At 40.8% G+C, this 20,867-nt stretch overlaps 1 protein-coding gene across 2 annotated transcripts in view; it reads right to left on the bottom strand.

The window, feature by feature from the left end:
* Positions 1–1,302: 1,302 nt before the first annotated feature.
* Positions 1,303–20,867, bottom strand: part of NCK1 (NCK adaptor protein 1) — a gene marked incomplete at both ends in the record, with an annotated part of 36,282 nt that continues 16,717 nt past the window's right edge. For both annotated transcript variants that reach the window (XM_084232194.1, XM_084232195.1), the window contains 2 exons: positions 1,303–1,497; positions 5,440–6,152. In XM_084232194.1, the coding sequence (XP_084088320.1) occupies positions 1,303–1,497; positions 5,440–6,152 (908 nt within the window). The remainder of the gene's footprint in view (positions 1,498–5,439; positions 6,153–20,867) is intronic.

The raw sequence follows: 20,867 nt of genomic DNA, 5'->3' as shown, positions 1-20,867 counted from the left end.
AATCCCGACGTATTAAATATAGCCTGTGACATTAAAGTATGGAAAACTCATGCAATTACGAAGAATTGTATTGAAATTTTTGAAAATATCATGACTTCCTACTGTTTGATAAGCTACGTTATTCTAGTATTTTCAATTAAAAAAATGAAGGCTACTTTAAATCTCCAGAATTAATAATGGGAGAAAGCTGTGACTGTAAAATATTACTGGTTTCCTTCTGTGACCTACAGAAGTAGACTCAATACTCCATAGCAGCCTTTATCGACACATCTAAACTTGTGCTTGGTAAACAAAAACATAATAGAAGCACCTGCAAAAATAAAAATTTTTAAATTATGTTCTCTAACTATGAGCAGTTATACATCAATTATGCATTAACTTTAGTGTCCCAGTCAACAAAACTCAAAAATAGTAGAAATACCCTACTTGGTAATTATTAGGGTTGGGGGAAAACAAAGAATCTTATTACTTTCAATTTTCCCCCAAATTTGGCCATAGCTTTCTTCACACTGACACAGATATTACATATCCTAGTACATGATGCTTTGGCAAAAAGGGGTTGGAGGACTAACACTAGAACATTCATTGAGTTTGAAAAAGCTAATATCTCATTGACTGCTTTGTTGTTTCCAATAACCAGACAAGAAGCACCCAAAATTCTTAGAAATTTAAAGGTTTACAATAGTTGTTCATTAAAATTGTACAAGATATGTCTTCTAATCTATTTCCCATTTGTTTAGCTTTACATTTAATTTTTTAAAATAATGGCAGACACAATATTTACAATGGCTTATAACAAATACAATACCTAAAAATAATTTCTAATTTTCCATTTATTATTGCTATTTAGTCACAGAAAAGATTCACACTTTCCAAGAAATTTATTTTAGTATGTGCCATATATTGATATAGTAATTTTATATTATGAGAAATCAATGTAGAAATAACACTGTGCCCTCACAAGAAAATAAAGAAAAGGCAGTAAGGAAATTCTTACTTATAAAGACTTTTGATCTACATCATTTTTTTTCAAAATAAAAAACCCCTTAATATTAAAAGCAAAGAAAACCAAAGAACAGAAGACTAAGGAAGGATAAAGAATTGCTCTATGCAGATGATTTGCATATGTAGTATACATGTATAGGATTAATTACAATAAAAATACTTATGTTTTATATGGTCAATTCTCATATAGAGTCAGAAACAGCAATTTCCAATCAAGCACGACTGGACTGACATTTTCTCAGTCTTCAATTACATGACAAATTACAGCTGTGTAGCAGTCATTTCTGGTTAGCAGTATCATGATAAATGCTTGATAAGATACAGTTTTTCTCCTTGTTCACTTGTAAAAATTGGTGCTTTTTTGTAATGTTCTACAAGTTCTTCCATGGTGCTGAATTTACGCTGCCCAATGCAGTAGACAGTCTCTTTTAGTTGGACTTTAAAATGCTTGTTCTTCCCTTGTGCTTTTAGTGATACTGAGAAATCATTTGGCTGAAAGAGAAAAAAAAAGTTATGGCAAACATTTTGAAAGACAGCTATTAGCATTTTTATATTAAACTCAATAACAGCTAAAATTTGACCACACAAGGCACTATGCTAAAGCATTTAGTCACAGGCATTCTCTTTTACTACTCAAAACAAACTCATTTTACAGATGAGAAAATTGAGACGGAAAGAAGTTAAATTGCATAATCATCTAGCTGGTTAATGAGAGCAGATTCAAACTAAAGCAGACTCCAAAGTCTCTTAATTAATATGCTTTATAAACATCCATAGCAAATCCTTTCATTTATGTCTGAAACAAAAGACCATTTCTCTTCCAGTCAGACTACTGGAGAAACATAAGAAAAATAAGAAATAAGAAACATAAGAAAAATCCAAGACATATACCCCTTTTAATTAGTAGACAACAGCTGTACTGCAGATTAGTTGAGATAATACTCTGAATTCTCAAAGCTCAAGATTACAAAAATGAGAATTAATGTAAACTCTAATGAGAAGTCATAAACTCAAATGTCTACAAGATGCAACAAAGAAATATAAACCAGTGACTGGGTGAATGGACAGAGGGAATAACGATATATGACCACTTAGTTTTGACTCTGCTGGGCAGAAACATAAGCTCAATGTTGACACACCTTTCAATTTTACAAAGGGATGTCTGGTGTATGGATTTTTTTTTTAAAGATTTATTAATTCATGTATACAAGAGCTGGGGTACAGGCCAGAGGTGTGTGGGGGAGGGGTGAGAGGATTCATCAGAGACAGAGTGGGGAACAGAAAAGGCGGACGACTGATATATACTGCTGAGGGGATTGGTGGGCCAGATAGGAGAGGTCTGCTGCACCATGGTGGGTAGCTCCCTGGGCGGGGATCAAACTCGAGCTGCAGTGGCTGAGGGCAGTTTCATAGGTTGCATCTTAACCCCTGCACCACCAGGGAAGGCCCTGATGTATGGATTTTTTTTTAAACAATTTTTTTTAAGATTTATTTATACAAGAACTGGGGTACAGGCCAGATGCACCAGAGGGAGAGAGGATTCACCAGAGACAGAGTGGGAAACAGAACAGGCAGACTGATGAAATACACTGCTGAGGGGAGCAGCAGGCGAGACAGGAGAGGTCTGCTGCGCCATGTGGGACCCTCGCCGGCTGGCCGGGATGAAACCAGCGCTGCAGAGGCTGCGGATAGCTTCACAGCACTGCGCTCAACCACCTGCACCACCAGGTGAGGCCCCTGATGTATGGATTTTTATAATATACTTTCAAATATTTAACTACTGATGATAAATTCAAATGTTTAAAAACACTGTACAGGTCAGATAAAATGCTTGTTTGAGACCTCTACTTTAAAAATTATACTGCAAAAAATAATGGCATATTTTAGCTAACATCTATGCTCAAATATCCACTAAAAAAATACACAATATTTTACAATCAAGCTACTTTCTTAATTGGGTTTTTTTTTTTTAAATCTAATACTTTTTTTTTTAAGGATTTATTTATACAAGAATAGGGGTACAGGCCAGACGCGTGGGAGGGAGAGAGGATTCACCAGAGACAAAGCAGGGAACAGAACAGGCTGACTGACTGAAATATGCTGCTGAAGGGAGCAGCGGGCGAGCCAGGAGAGGTCTAGGCACCCTGTGGGATTCTCGCCAGCCGGCCGGAATCGAACCCATGCTGCAGAGGCTGCAGACAGCTTCACAGTGCAGTGCTCAACTGTCTGCGCCACCAGGGAGGCCCAAAAAATCTAATACTCTTTTGAACAGTAGTTATCAATCCCAAAGCTCTTTTTTTATATACTACTGCCCAGTTTTCAAACACTGGGCTTCTTGGAAACATCCCATACTTACAATCACTTTACTACCTACTCCAAGCTCACTGCCTTCCTAATCCCGCTTTTGCCTACTGCTTATCCTAGAAGCAGGACCAGATCAGGTATCTAACAAAAACAAATTTCACCATTCCTCCCTACTACTAACCACTGCTCTAATTTAATACAGGTCTGAATCCCTGAATTTCACAATCTCATTCTTTCCCTCTCCTTTTCTCCCTCCTTCTCTTCGTATACACATACAAACACATTCACACAGCTAGGTTTACTTCTTATTTTCTTTCAACCTTTTGTACAACCACATGCACGCAAATAAAGCCTATACTAATCATGATTTTAAAAGTGAAAAGGTAATGACATCTTTTATGAAGGGAAAATAAAGGCCATTTTTAAAGATTTATTTACGCATACACCTCTGGGGTATAGGCCAGAGGTGCAGGGGGTGAGAGGATTCATGAGAGAGTGAGGAGCAGAACAAGTGGATCTACTGAAATACACTGCTGAGGGCAGCAGCCGGTGAGACAGGAGAGGTCTGCTGCATCATGTGGGTTAGCTCCCTGGCCAGGGATCGAACTCATCCTACGGTGGCTAGCAATAGCTTGATAGTGATGAGACTTTAACCCCTGTGCCACCTTATTGTGACCTACTTTTACCAAGAAAATTGAGGCCATTTTTAAGGGAAATGAGTATGATCAAATTCTAGTATCCTAGACAAATTCTAATACCCAAAGATCACAAGTAACTATTTTCTTATCCACTTTTTTTATGGTTTTATAGTTTTATTACTAGTGGAAAAGAACTTGTCTTTTATTATAAATGTTATCTCAAATATAGCAGGTATTAAAATAGGGTTTTGAACACTATTCCAAAAGGAAACCTGCACTTCTATGTTTACTGCAGCACTATTTACAATAGTCAAAATATGGAAACAACCTAAATGTCCCGAAACAGATGACTGGATCAAGAAGATGTGGTACATGTCAACAATGGAATACTTATTCAGTGATTAAAAAAGGTAAACTCATGCCATATGTGGCAACATGGATGGAGATGAAAGGGATTATGCTAAGCAAAATAAGTCAGAAGGAAAAAAGATGTATATCTGATGGTTTCACTTGTACACGGAATACAGAGAAATCAAATAAAGGATCAGAAAAAGACAAAACTTGCAAGCTGATTATAGATCTGAGGTATACAGCAGGGGAAGGGCAGGAAAGGGATTTCAAAACAGGGGAGGAAAGAGCATGTGGTGATGGAACACAGGTGCTATGGTAGTGGGAATACTATGGGGACTACACTTTAGGGAAGAAATCAAATATTGTCCCAAAATTAATAACAATCTAAGAAAGCATAAAAAATTAATATTAAAAAAAAAGGTTTTTGAGATGAATAAAAGTGTATTCCAGCAACCTACATAACTATGAAGAAACTTAAATATCAATTTTTTTTAATTTAGGGATTTCCATTATTACATAGAGTGCATTTAATATACAATTTAAGAAATGTTTTTCCGGTTTAGTTATCGGCATTGTAATATTCTCAACGAAGAGGTCACGGTTCATTTTTCCCAGTTTATTACAAAACTAACAGAACTAGACAAGGCCCAATGATCCAGTGTGGAATCACGGCTAGGACTTTATTTTATTCAAAATAAATGTAGTCTGAAAGCGCACTTACTTTAGCTTCAGGATATTTATACCTATATCCTAGCTTACTAACCTGGTTCATTTCAGGGAAACCAATAAACAGCTCCAATCTTTTATTTATTTATTTTTTTTAAAAAAAGATTTTATTTATTTATTTATACAAGCACTGGGTACAGTCAGAAGCGTGGGAGGGTGAGAGAATTCACCAGAGTCAGAGTGGGAAGGAGAGCAGGCAGACTGAAGTACACTGCTGAGGGGAGCAGCGGGTGGCAGGAGAGGTCTGCGTGCCATATGGGACCCTTGCCCGGCGGCCGGAGATCAAACCAGCGCTGCAGAGGCTGCGGGCACCTTCGCAACCCAGCGCTCTCCATCGCTGAGCCACCGGGGAGGCCCTTCTATTTATTTTTTAATGCCCAGAGTTCTACCATTTACCTTTGAAAAACCAACTTACCGAAGATTCACTATCACGAATGAGGAAATCACCTTCATGCCCTCTTTCATTTAATGCCATTTCTGCTTGATGTCTGGTGACTTTTCCATAATACCATGGATTGCCAGCAAACTTTCCAGTGAGTGAAGGCCTGATGTAATCACACTGTGGGGGTGATGGTTCCAAAACTGCAGTTAATGGATTATTCTGCATAATGGTAACATAGTTTTTTGGCACCAGACCAATCATTCCGTTGATCTTCCGACATTTCCACCACTCAGGGTCATTTTCAGGTTTTTCAATAACATCCATTATATCTCCTTTCTCAAAATTAAGTTCTTCATCATTGGACGAGCTGAATGGATAGAGAGCCTGGACCACATGCAGTACTTGCCCAGTATTGAGGTTATTGACAACAGCTGCTAATTTCTCTGACAGCGAACCCACATGGTCACCCAAAGGACTGTCTCCTTCCTCAGTCACATAATTTGAAGGGAACCATCCAACTTGTCCATTGTAGCTACCCCGCCACCACCCATCACTGCATTTCTCCATGACGATCACCTTCGTCCCTTTTATCAATGATAATTCATCCTCTCTCTCTGCCATGTAGTTAAATTTCACATAAGCAGGCATGTTGAGGTCATAGAGACGTTCCCCTGGGTCAACAAAGCAATCATCAGCAGGAGATGCAGAATCTGGCACACTAGGTTTTCTTTTCACTTTTCCAATACCTATTTAAATAAAAAGGGGCAATGAGCAGAGAATATAAAACAAAGATAACCCACAAAACCGAATGCACTCATTAAAAAATAATCTTCAACTCTGTACTTCTCTTAAGGCTTTAAATGATAACTGATCTTAGAAGACAAACAGAAACCAGATAACTTAGAAAATTTAGGTAACTAACTTTTATGTGGTACATAATTTACCTTCTCTTTTCATGTCAAAGGCCCCAAAATAATTGCATTAAACAATTATAAGATTAATGTAAATGAAAATTTCTCGGAAGGGGCGGAGCAACATGGCGGCGAGGAGACGCTGCGAGTAAGATCTCCCATTAAAAAAAGTTAATAGGGAGGAAAAGCGGCAGGTCCCAGTGAGAACTGGGACACAGAAGATAAACGGACGACTCCAGCAAACTGCCCGAAGAAGAAAGTTGCCATAAAAGAGGACGAGAAGGGAGGGAAGCGCAGAACCCTGCTCCCCTCCCCCGCCCACAGAGGCGGCACTCTCCGACCGACCGGCAGAGACCAGGGAAACAACAAACCAAAACGCCCAACAAGAAAAACGGATGCAGCAAGCGGGACTGTGAGTGGAAAGGAACTATTTCAGCCACCACACCCCGTGAACGGGAGCTGAGGCGAACCCTGCAGGATCCGCCGCGGAGGTGAGCTCCACACGCCATTAAAAAGAGAGCCACGCCCCCAGGAGGAGACCAGCACCAGCACACAGCCCCGGCCGCCCGGTAAGCTTGCGCGAAAGCGGCGCTCGGATTGCAGCTGCCCAGGCCCCTGTGCCTGCGACCTAGGCTTGCGGGGAGACGGCGGAGGCCCTCCCTGAGTGAGCAGGAACAAGGTGCCCAGGCAGGGGAGCGGGATTCAAAAGGCGCCATTCCCGCGCCACTGATCTGGGCTACAGCCCGCGTCCTGGAACTGAGGGCTTTGGAACTGAGACCCGGGCGAGGCCCTCCCTGAGTGAGCAGGAACAAGGCGCCCAGGCAGGGGAGCGGGATTCAAAAGGCGCCATTCCCGCGCCACTGATCTGGGCTACAGCCCGCGTCCTGGAACTGAGGGCTTTGGAACTGAGACCCGGGCGAGGCCCTCCCTGAGTGAGCAGGAACAAGGCGCCCAGGCAGGGGAGCGGGATTCAAAAGGCGCCATTCCCGCGCCACTGATCTGGGCTACAGCCCGCGTCCTGGAACTGAGGGCTTTGGAACTGAGACCCGGGCGAGGCCCTCCCTGAGTGAGCAGGAACAAGGCGCCCAGGCAGGGGAGCGGGATTCAAAAGGCGCCATTCCCGCGCCACTGATCTGGGCTACAGCCCGCGTCCTGGAACTGAGGGCTTTGGAACTGAGACCCGGGCGAGGCCCTCCCTGAGTGAGCAGGAACAAGGCGCCCAGGCAGGGGAGCGGGATTCAAAAGGCGCCATTCCCGCGCCACTGATCTGGGCTACAGCCCGCGTCCTGGAACTGAGGGCTTTGGAACTGAGACCCGGGCGAGGCCCTCCCTGAGTGAGCAGGAACAAGGCGCCCAGGCAGGGGAGCGGGATTCAAAAGGCGCCATTCCCACGCCACTGATCTGGGCTACAGCCCGCGTCCTGGAACTGAGGGCTTTGGAACTGAGACCCGGGCGAGGCCCTCCCTGAGTGAGCAGGAACAAGGCGCCCAGGCAGGGGAGCGGGATTCAAAAGGCGCCATTCCCACGCCACTGATCTGGGCTACAGCCCACGTCCTGGAACTGAGGGCTTTGGAACTGAGACCCGGGCGAGGCCCTCCCTGAGTGAGCAGGAACAAGGCGCCCAGGCAGGGGAGCGGGATTCAAAAGGCGCCATTCCCGCGCCACTGATCTGGGCTACAGCCCGCGTCCTGGAACTGAGGGCTTTGGAACTGAGACCCGGGGCACGAAATTAGGGGCGTGGGTTCCCCACGACGGTGGGGCACAAGGCAGACACAGCACCCCAAAGCTGTTGAGGTGTACCCTACCATCCCCGCTCTGCTCCCTGTCCCACGGGGTGGAAAATCAGCTCCCCAAGGGCTCTAGGAGAGATCTCTGGTGCCACCTAGCGACTTGACCCCAGCACAGGCTACTGAAGGAGCTAGTGGCCAGCTGGGGAGTTAGCCCACACCGGGCCCCTTCTGAACAAGTAGTCTGAGCCCACAGGGAGAGCGAGCACCCACAGCCGGGGCAGACCAGGCGCGCAGAATAGTGTGCCTGAGACCAGAAGCGCAGGGAGTGTGTCCCACATCACCATTTTAGAACAGGGACATTTCTTCAGTAAAGACTACCTGCAGAAGGCTTCCTCAGGAGCCAGAGGTGAGCGGGGGAAGTTCGCCCACGCCAGACCCCCTCTGGCCTGCAGTCCAAGCCCAGAGGGAAGCAGGAACCCACCACCGGGGCAGACCAGGCGCACAGGGGAGTGTGTCCCCACATCGGCATTTTAGAACAGGGACCTTTCTCCAGTAAAGGCTGCTTGAAACTGACAGATGACTCCTGGAAGAACCAGAGGGGAACAGAGAAGCCCACCCAAGATGCCGGCAAGTCCCAACAACACAGTGTCCCAACGCATACGGCAAATTAGAAAACAGACAGTAGGGAGGAGAAGAACCACACGCAACCTAGCAACTCTCCAGAGAAAAAGCACACCACAAAAAGAAAGCCAGCCCCCAGATTGCAACGACAATAACTTGGAAGAATTTCTGAGCCTTCCAGAAAGAGAATTTAAAATTGCCGTGATTAAAAAACTGACAGAAGTCATAAAGGAAAACAATGATAAGGGAAAAATAATCAACGATCAGAAGAATGCAATTGAGTCCCTAGAGAGGGAAAACAATGGTCAGAAGAAAGAAATTGAGTCCCTAAAGAGGGAAGTAAAAGAAATGCAGGAGATCAAAGAATTAATGGAAGAACTAAAGAATTCTGGGAAAAGCAATGAAAGCAGAATAGATGAAATGGAAGAACGAATAAGTAATCTTGAAGACACAGAAATAAAAAGAACCAAAACAGAAAAGGAAAGAGAAGTACGAAGGAAAAAGAACGAAGAAAGACTTCGGGAACTATCTGACTCCATGAGGAAAGGAAATATAAGAGTTATAGGAATACCAGAAGGAGAGGAGAGAGATGTAGGAACAGAGAAAATATTCAAAGAGATAATTGAAGAGAACTTCCCAAATGTGAAGAAGGAGCTGAAAATTGATATACAAGAAGCAAGAAGAACACCAAACTTCCACGACGAAAGGAAAAATACAGCAAGACACATAATAGTAAAGCTCCCAAGAATCCAGGACAAGGAAAAAATAATGAAGCTGGCAAGAGGGAAGAAACAGATAACATTCAAAGGAAAACCAATCAGGCTGACATCAGACTTCTCCGAAGAAACACTACGGGCAAGGAGAGAGTGGAGGGACATAGTCAACAGACTCCAAGAAAACAGATGCCAACCAAGAATACTCTATCCCGCAAAGCTCTCCTTCCTCTTTGAAGAAAGAATATGGACCTTCCCAGACAAACAGAAACTCCGGAATTTCATTGCAACTAAACCCCCACTCCAAAAAATACTACAAGGAGTCCTAAAGCCAGAACCTCAGAGCGACGAATAACAATGAAAGAAGGCCAAAAAAAAAAAAAAGTTATTAAAAGAATAAATAAATAAAATCAAAGGAAAGACAAACACAATGGCAAATACAGATGTTAACATATCAATATTAACTCTAAATGTAAATGGACTAAACTCTTCAATAAAAAGACACAGAGTTGCAGCCTGGATTAAGAAACAAAACCCAACCTTTTGCTGTCTCCAGGAAACACATTTAGCTACAAAAGATAAAAATAGGCTCAAAGTTAAAGGATGGAAAACAATCCTACAAGCAAATGGACCAAAAAAGAAAGCAGGAACAGCTATACTTATATCAGATAAAACAGATTTCAAACTCAAAAAGATAAAAAGAGACCCCAATGGTCACTACATTATGATCAAGGGGACAATACTTCAAGAAGAAATAACACTCATTAACATATACTCACCAAACGAAGGAGCACCAAAATATATCAGACAACTGTTGTCCTCTCTGAAAACAGACATCAGAGAAAACACATACGTAGTGGGAGACTTCAACACACCACTATCAACAATGGATAGATCAACAAGACAAAAAATAAGTAAAGAAACCAAAGCTCTAAATAAAGACCTAGAGCAATTGGGCTTAACAGACATCTATAGAACACTAAACCCCAAAAAAATGGAGTACACATTTTTCTCAAGCGCACACGGATCATTCTCCAGGATCGATCACATACTGGGGCACAAGACAAACATCAACAGATACACCAAGATTGAAATCATATCAACCATCTTTTCTGACCATGAAGGCATCAAACTAGAAATAAACCATAAAAAGAAGGCAAGGAACTTTCCTCCCTCATGGAGATTAAAAACCACACTACTGGAAGACCATTGGACTAATGAGGAGATCAAAGAAGAAATTAAAAAATTTTTTGAATTGAACGACAAGGAGGACACCAATATCCTAAATGTATGGGATGCAGCAAAAGCAGTAATAAGAGGAAAATATATAGCAATAGAAGCTCACATCAAGAAACAAGAAAGAACGCAGAGAAACAACCTAATCTCGAAGCTGAAAGATCTAGAAAAAGAACAACAAAAAAACCCCAAAACCAGTAGAAGAAAAGAAATAATAAAAACCAAAGCAGAAATAAATGAAATTGAAACTAAAAAAACAATCCAAAAGATCAATGAAACCAAGAGCTGGTTCTTTGAAAAAATCAATAAAATAGACAAACCCCTAGCCAGGCTCACAAAGGAAAAAAGGGAGAAAGCACAAATAAACAGGATCATCAATGAAAGAGGAGAAATCACAACGGACACAGCAGAAATCAAAAGAATAATCAGTAACTACTATGAACAGTTATATGGAAACAAGTTTAACAATCTAGAGGAGATGGACAAATTCCTACAACTCTACAATCACCCAAAGCTAGATAAAGAAGAAATAGAACACCTAAACAGACCAATTACAATTAGCGAAATTGAAATGGTAATCAAAAACCTCCCCAAAAACAAAAGCCCAGGACCTGATGGATTTACAAATGAATTCTACCAAACATTCAGAGACGAATTAGTGCCTATCCTTCACAAACTCTTCCAAAAAATTGAGAAGGAAGGGACAATACCAAACACGTTCTATGAAGCCAACATTACACTAATACCAAAACCGAACAAGGACAACACAAAAAAGGAAAACTACAGGCCAATCTCCCTAATGAACACTGATGCAAAAATCCTCAATAAAATTTTAGCTATCAGAATCCAACAATGTATCCATAAGATAATTCACCACGACCAAGTTGGATTCATTCCAGGGGCACAAGGATGGTTTAACATCCGAAAATCAATCAACGTTATCCAACACATCAACAAAAAGAAATATAAAAACCATATGATAATATCAATAGATGCTGAGAAAGCTTTCGACAAAGTGCAACACCCATTCATGATAAAAGCCCTTGAAATTCTTGGGATACAAGGAACATACCTCAACATCATAAAGGCCATCTATGACAAGCCAACAGCCAGTATCATTCTCAATGGTGAAAAGCTGAAAGCAATTCCATTAAGATCTGGAACAAGACAAGGATGTCCACTCTCACCATTGCTTTTCAATATAATACTGGAAGTCCTAGCCAGGGCAATAAGACAAGAGAAAGACATCCAAGGAATCCAAATAGGAAAAGAAGAAGTCAAACTATCACTATTTGCAGACGATATGATATTATACATAGAGAACCCCAAAAACTCCACAGAAAAGCTAATTCAACTCATCAATCAGTTCAGTAAAGTGGCAGGATACAAAATCAACACGCAAAAGTCAGTAGCCTTCCTATACACAAACAATAAATCTGAAGAAGAAGAAATCAAAAAGACCATCCCTTTTGTTATTGAAACAAAAAAAATCAAATATTTGGGAATAAATCTAACAAAAGAGGTAAAGGACCTATACAAAGAAAACTATAAAACACTGTTAAAAGAAATAGAAGAAGACACAAAGAAATGGAGAGACATCCCCTGCTCATGGATTGGAAGAATAAACATTATTAAAATGGCCATCCTTCCAAAAGCAATATACAGATTCAATGCTATTCCAATCAAAATTTCAATGTCATTCTTCAAAGAAATAGAACAATTATTGATGAAATTCATATGGAATCACAAAAAACCCCGAATAGCCAAAGCTCTCCTGAAAAAAAAAGAAGGGAATGGAGGCATCAGACTCCCAGACTTCAAACTATACTACAAAGCCATAATCATCAAAACCGCATGGTATTGGAACAAGAACAGACATACAGACCAATGGAATCGAATAGAAAATCCAGAAATAAACCCACAGGTTTATGGTCAACTAATCTTTGACAAAGGAGCAAAGACTATGCATTGGAGCAAAGAAAGTTTGTTCAATAAATGGTGCTGGGAAAACTGGGTCGCTACATGCAAAAGAATGAAGCTTGACCACCACCTCACACCATACACAAAAATCAACTCAAAATGGATTAAAGAACTAGACATAAGACCTGAAACCATAAAATATATAGAAGGAAATATAGGCGAAACACTACGTGATTTGCACATCAAAGACATCTTTACAGACACATCACCCAAAGCTGTGATAGTGAAGGCAAAGATAAACAGCTGGGACTATATCAAATTAAAGAGCTTTTGCACAGCAAAAGAGACAATAACAAAAACAAAGAGAAACCCCACCAACTGGGAGAACATTTTTGCACCCAACACTAATGATAAAGGACTGATCACAAAAATCTGCAAAGAGCTGATGAGTCTCAACAACAACAAAGAAAATAATCCAGTCAAAAAATGGGCAGAAGAGCTTAAAAGAAACTTCTCTGAAGAGGAAATGCAAATGGCCAACAGGCATATGAAAAAATGTTCAACATCACTTGTCATCAGGGAAATGCAAATCAAAACTACCATGAGATACCATCTTACACCAGTGAGAATGGCACATATTAAAAAAACTAGCAACAACAAATGTTGGCGAGGGTGTGGAGAAAAAGGAACTCTTCTGCACTGTTGGTGGGAGTGCAAACTGGTCCAACCACTGTGGAAAGCTGTGTGGAGATTTCTGGACCTACTAAACATAGAGCTTCCATATGACCCAGCAATTCCACTCCTAGGTATTTACCCAAAGGACACAGAAACATCAATTCCAAAGAACACCTGCACCCCTATGTTTATAGCAGCACTGTTTACAATAGCTAAGCTTTGGAAACAACCCAAATGCCCAAAAATAGATGACTGGATCAAGAAGATGTGGTACATATATACCATGGAATATTACTCAGCATTCAAAAAAGATAAACACATGCAATTTGCTGCAACATGGATGGCGCTGGAAGGGATCATGCTCAGCGAAATAAGCCAAAAAGAAAAAGAAAAATACCGGATGGTCTCACTCATAGCAGGAATCTAGAAAACTTAAATAAGGGACCAGGAAAATGAATAACTATAAGAAAGTGAAAATCAAAATCAACAAAAACTATGAACCAGAGACACTTTTAGGGGGGCGGGGGCGGAAGGGGAGGGATTGGGGTCAGAATGGGGGGCTGCAATTGTATGGGGAATATAACAATAAAATTTATAAAAAAAAAAAAAAAAAAAAAGAAAATTTCTCTTAAACATAAATACAATTTATTTCTCACATCTACAATTTAAGTACATAACGTCTCCACCAATCCCATATTCTTCTTGTCTTATGATATTAACCTACATACTACAGTTAGCTTTATAGAAATAAAACCATAACTTACATTACAATTTAATATGCAACAAAATTATAACTACATGTGGATAATCATCCCATTTGCTTTCTTAGCTCCTAGACCCAGGTTACTCTATCTCCTATGTTTATATTAAAATAATTTACTTTTTTAATCTCCCTCAGGCCATTCACACGTAAGTTCTATAGAGTCATGAAGCTTTGTTTACTTTTTTCATGGATCTAATCCTTAGGACCTCATACAGTGCTTAGTACACAATAGAAGCTTTATATTTGTTGGGGGAAAAAAGAGAAAACCTCCAAATGTACTATCATCACAAATGTATGCTACAACAACTTCAGTCAGGCATGTGCATTGCTGCTCATTTCTAAGCACAAGATCTGTGACCTACTTTTACCAAGAAAATTGAGGCATTCCTCAGTAAAATTTCTCAAACACCTTATTATCTCAAAATTCTCATTAACCTCATGCTTTTTCTTCACTTAAGTTTCAACCTTTGATTCTTCTGGGTTCTTAATGCCATCTTGTTAGCCTCCCCTTAGCCCTTAAATTATCTAAACATATACTCAGATCTCTCCCATTCTAAAATAGTTATTTTAAACTGTTACAACTTTCAAACTACACCATTCTTTTAAAATGTCTTCCTTTTTTCCTTCAACTTTTTCACTACTCATTTATTCCTAACTCATTATAATCTAATCCTCTATCTCTACCATTGTACCAAAACTACTCAATTAAAACCATTCAATGAAAACTGTGCCATCTTCTTACTGTCAAATCAAGTACTTTTTGAAGATTCTTTTCAAAATCTATGTAGTAAATGAAGATCATGAATTTTTCTATCCATTATTTTCTCCTTTCTTAATTTTTTGTGTCTTCATTTCCCCTCCAGATCTGTTTCAATATTCTATGTGGCATCTGTCTGGGCTTCTCGAAACCTTGTTATAAAACTACGTTGTACTTGTTTACTTGTCCATCTTCCTTAGTAAGACAGTGAGCTTCCTGATGTCAGAAAACTGGACTTTCATCTTGTATCTCTAATGCTTAACAATATCTATACCAGTAGAACAAGGTGAATTAGTAAGTGAATTATCCCTTAGTTGAAAGTGTTTCTCAAGATGTCAGACTGGGACTTCCCCCTCTACTTAACTGAAAAATCATACACTTCATTTTCTGTAACTCTGGTATAGAAAGTTCCAATGTCTCCGTGCAGCTGTAATTTCATTTTGGAATTCAAGTACAAAAATTTCAATTGTCACCAGACATCTACAGGTTATATCAGTATTACCTCACCCATAACACACATAGCCAAACAAAAATAACCTCTCCTATATCCATAAATAAACTCCTTCCTTTCCCAAGTTCTGACTTCCAGTTAAAAATAACATCTTGAAAAATCCCCATGTCAGGGGATTTCTGGCAGAGTAGGGAACACCAAAACTCCATTCCACCAAAAGAAAGTAATTAGGTGATAAATATTCTCAGAATCAACTTTTCAAAAACTGCAATCTAGCAAAAAATACTTAGAAAGCTTAGGGCAAGGCATGGTGAAGAAAGCTTTGCAGTAAGACAGTAACATAGCACTTTAAATTGCCTGCCCACCATCTCTTACATTTCAAATCAATGGAGTCTGTGGGGACAATAACCTGCACACTGAATGTGAGAGAGCACAAGCAAGAGCAATCACAGGTGCATGTGCTCAATACAAACCTTATTTTCAAAGAACTGTGATTATGAGTTTCAAAATCTCTGGTGCAATGGCTTGCTTTAGTTTTAGCAGACTTGGAGCACTCCCAGGATTAGGATGTCTTTAGCTGAAATCACTTAATTATTGCAATACCCTGGGGCAAGGAACAACTGGGACAAGGAAAAGACAGGCTGAAAATCCTGGGAAACAAGAATCAGAAAGGATGGGGGAGGGGGGCCAGGGTGGAGAATAAGGGCTTTGTTTCAAAAGCTTCTGTGTACACCAGAGCATCAAGAAGACAACACAGAAAGCATGGGTGTAGGGGTGGGGGGAAAGCATGCTCTGAGAAAGTCTGAGCAGACCCTAAGTGCTCACTTATGGCTATCTTCAGGCCCTGAAGAAACAAAGTGGGGCTAAGGCAGAGTTGTAAAAGGCCTGGGGCTAAGTGTTGGAAGAGTAATTTTTCTTTTTTTTTTGGTTCTAGGAGCTGAAGTAAACTCTTAAAACTCTAGTTGACCAGGAAGGAAACAGAACACAGACGTTGGTGCCACAGATCACAAAAAACCCAGGTTTTCCAGAAACAGTTTAGAAAAGTCAGTAAATAAGCAACAAGTAAAGAAGCAACAAGTAAAGAAGCAACAAGGAGCCGTGAATGTGATGCTGAAAAAATATCAATCTAGAAATCTATATCCAACAAAAGTGCTCTTAACACTGAAGAAGAAATTAAGACACTTCCAGATAATCAAAAATTTGAAGTTTATCACACTGAACATTACAAGAAATGCTAAGGACTCCCTTTAGGACATTAACTAACTTGAAGTTATATGAGATAGTTTAGAACAATGGAAAATAGCTACCTTTGCAAATACAAAAGCCAATAGTATTAAATTTTGAACTACTAAGTTTTTTTCCCCTATACTATTTAAGATACAAATGTATAGAACAATTTCAAATCTAGATTAATGGACACAGAGTATATAAAGATGGAACTGTAAAATAGTATTGAGTTTTACTACTACTGAGCTAAAATTGTACTGATTCAAAGTTGATTGTGAGAAAGATAAGGATCAGCTAATTTAAGGAAAAAGTAAAATTTTACAGAAAAATGAGAATGATACATTTGAAAAAAATGTTTAATTACAAAAGGCAGCAGCACTGAGGGGGTAAAAAAAATGACATACAGAAAACAGGAAAACAGCAGGAATAACTGCTGACATAAACAACTTGTATAGAAGATGGTGGCAAAGTAAAGATGCCAGGCTCACCTACTCCAGATAATCACAACTATACAGCAAAACAAAGCAAAAAAAAAAAAAAAAAAAAAAAAAAAAACCTCTGAGGGAAAATGGATGACCTCAGCACATACTAAGAACAAATACCCAGTGAAGAGGAGTAGGAAAAACTTTAAGTAAAATCCATTCATAAGTGATAATGGGCACTACTGTGCAAAACCTTCTCTAGATGTTGATTTGGATACACACCAATACTGGGTACTTCTGAGAACTGGCACTGCATGGGATAAGGGGGCACAGAAGTTGGCACCTAGATGGAAGGTGAACTGTTGGAGAGCTGCAGGGGTGGGGGCACAGAATAAGGATTACTGATTTGAGCCTGAGGTTCTCAATAAAGAATACACAGAGACTGAGTCATCAAGGAGAAATAGGTCAGAGCACCTAGGTCTTTTCGAAGAAGAGCCTACTACTCAGACTAGGCTAGGATATTCAAAATAACTGCTACTTCCCAACCAAATCCATTAACACTGAACAAGTGCTAAAATCAAAGCAATGGACCACTTAAACAAATCAGAATTCTAGCACCTGTTAATAACAATAGCAAGCACCCCAGGATAAGACTTTGTGCTAGAAAAGAAAACACCTCCTGGCCTGTGACCCCATTATCAACTACAATCCATGCCCAGAGCTGCATCTAATGCTTAAAAAGAGTCTAGAGTGGAAGTAGACTCAACACTATAAAAGACACTAAGGCTACGGAGCTGGTCTAGAGGAGGGGAATCACTGTGGATCCCCACCACACCACTCTGCTAGCCACAGCACAATAGGAATCTTGAATTTCTGATGATTACTGCAAATGATCCTTTGGTGCCCTACTGCTTTGGTCCTCTTTTGCACTAACTAGGCCCCTTGCTGGTACTACATCTACAGAGACAACAGTTGGAAAGTCTATCCCTATCAGAACACATAAAAATTTAAAATGAGACCGCAAACACCACAAATGCCGTAACAATAACAACAAAAAAATCCTGAGAGGAGCCCCAATCCAGTAGAACTACAGAACATGCCAGAAGAGGAATTTAGGGTCACAGTTTTGCTAATGCTTATGGAACTAAGAAAAAAAGAGGATATTAAAAAAGCAGGATAAAGGGCCTCCCTAGCAGCGCAGGCAGTTGAGCTCAGGGCTGTGAAGCTGTCTGCAGCCTCTGAAGTGTGGGTTTCATCCTGGCTGGCCAGGGAGATACCCACATGGCATGGCAGACCTCTCCTGTCTCGACAACTACTCCCCTCAGGAGTGTATGTCAGAGACTCCACCTGTTTGGTTCCCCGCTCTGTCTATGGTGAATCCTCTCACCCTCCCACACATCTGGCCTGTACTCCGGTTCTTGTATAAATACATAAATCTTTAAGAAAAAAAAAAAAGGATAAAAATATGAAGCATCTACAATTAGAAATAACTAGGAAACACCACAGCTGATTTAAAAAATACAAATGAAGGCATCAACAATGAAAGAATTAATGAGTCTGAAACACAATGTTGGAAAACAAACAAAACAATGTAGAGGAAAAAAGAAAAAGTTGTGTAAGAGCCCTCTGGCACAAATTAAAGAGAAATAAAGGAGTGCCAAAGAAGCAAAAAAAGAGAAAGGGATAGAAATTTTATTTAAAGAAATAACTGCAGAAAATCATCTCAATTTGGAAAATGAACCAAATATTGTGATCCAAGAGGCCCAAGGAGTTCCAAACAATACCAGACAGACACACACCAGGACACATAATATTAAAGCTACTTAAAACCAACCACAAGGACAGAATATTAAAAACTTCAAGAGAAAAAAGGGCAACATATGGAAATATCAATCAGACTTTACAGAACATAAAGGAACTGGAAGGTGATATTTAAACTACTTAAAGAAATAGACTATACCCTGGAATCCTTCACCCAGCAAGATCAGCTCTCAAAATAGAATAGAGTATGGAGTTTTGCTGAAAAGTAAAAACTAAAGGAATTTAGCAACACCAAGTCATACCTGAAAGAATTTTAAAGGGGTATTATAAAACAACAGAGCAAGGGGTTTATAGGCAGACACCTAAATAACATGCAGAAGGGAGAGGAAAGTAACATCAGAATAAGTCATAGGCCAAGCCATTCAAAGGGTAACACAAAGAACATATCATATATTAGAAGCAACAAACAAGAAGACAGAAATGAAAACTGAACAAATACAACAGTAAGATCCAAAAAATGAAAAAGACAAATGCTAACAAAATAGCAATGAGCAGGTAATTCACCTGTCAAAAGATATAGGGTGGCTGAATGGACTTCAAAGCAAAGTCTAACCTTCTGCTGTTTCTGAGAAACCTAACTTACCAATAAAGACTAGCAAAAAGCACAGACTTAGAATTAAAGGCTGCAAGAGAAGTATACAAGAACAAAAAAAAAAAAAAAACTATACTTATATCTGATAAAACAGACTTCTAATTAAGAAAGAGAGTAAGAACAGAGATGGACACTATATTACAATTAAAGGTGTAAACCCACAAGAAAAAAATAACATTCATAAATCTTTATGGAGCACCAAGATACATAAAACAATAGCAGAAGAGAGATACTGACAACACAATAATAATACTGATACACAATAACAACTATACATCAATGGTAATATCAACAAGACATATATATATAATAAGGAAAACAATAGCCTTAAATGAGGAGTAGACCAAATAAGTCTAACAGATATCTATAGAACACCTTGCCAAAAACTGCTGCGTATGTGTTTTTTTTTTAAGTGCACATGTAACATTGTCAAGAAAAGACCATACTTTAGACACAACTTATTTGTCAATAAAACTACAAGGATTGGATCCTTAAAACATGGCGGCGAGGAGATGCTGCGAGTAAGATATCCCATTAAAAAAAAGTTAATAGGGAGGAAAAGCGGCAGGTCCCAGTGAGAACTGGGACACGGAAGATAAACGGGTGACTCCAGCAAACTACCCGAAGAAGAAAGTTGCCATAAAAGAGGACCAGAAGGGAGGAAAGCGCAGAACCCTGCTCCCCTCCCCCACCCACAGAGTCCGCACTCTCCGACCAGCAGAGAGGAGGAAAACAACAAACTAAAACGACCAACAAGAACAAACTACACAGCAAGCGGGACTGTGAGTGGAAAGGAACTATTGCAGCCACCACACCCCGTGAACGGGAGCTGTGGAGAACCCTGCAGGATTCACCGCGGCGGTGAGCGAACGGCTCCCTGCGCCATTAGAGAAGAACAAAGAGACTCTGAAGACCCGCACACAGCCCCCGGCCGGCCCGTAAGCTTGCACAGAAAAGCGGCAGCGCGCTTGGCGCGCTTGAAAAGCAAACGAGGATCGGGCTCGCGGCTACCCAGGTCCCCGTGCCTGCGACCTAGGCTTGCCGGGATACACGCAGAGGCCCTCACTGGGGTGAAAGTCCTTCACTGAGTAAGCAGGAACCAGGCGCCCAGGCACAGGAGCGGGATGCAAAAGGCGCCATTCCCGCGCCACTGAACTGGGCTACAGCCCGCGTCCTGGACCTCAGGGCTTTGGAACTGAGACCCAGGGCACGAAATTCAGGGCATGGGTTCTCCACGACAGTGGGGCACAAGGCAGACACAGCACCCCAAAGCCGTTGAGGTTTACCCTACCATTCCCGATCTGTTCCCTGTCCCACGGGGGGGGGGGGGGGCAAAAACAGCCCCCCCAAGGACAATAGGAGAGATCTCTGGCGCCACCTAGTGACCAAGGGAAAAAAAAGTCACTAACACCCCATAGAACAGGGAAATTTCTTAAGACTGCTTGAAAAGGGCAGAAGGCTCCCGGAGGAGACAGTGGCCAGCTGGGAAGTTAGCACACACCAAGCCCCATCCAACCAGCAGTCTGAGCCCACAGAGGGAAAAGGCACCCACAGCCGGGGCAGACGGGGCGTGCAGAAGAGTGTGCCTGAGACCGGAAGCGCAGGGACTGAGTCCCGCGTCG

This window comes from Talpa europaea (assembly GCF_964194135.1).
Source record: "Talpa europaea genome assembly, chromosome: 4".
NCBI classification, from domain to species: Eukaryota; Metazoa; Chordata; class Mammalia; order Eulipotyphla; family Talpidae; genus Talpa; species Talpa europaea.
Note: the sequence above shows the minus strand (reverse complement) of the source record. Positions and strands in the feature narration are given on the sequence as shown.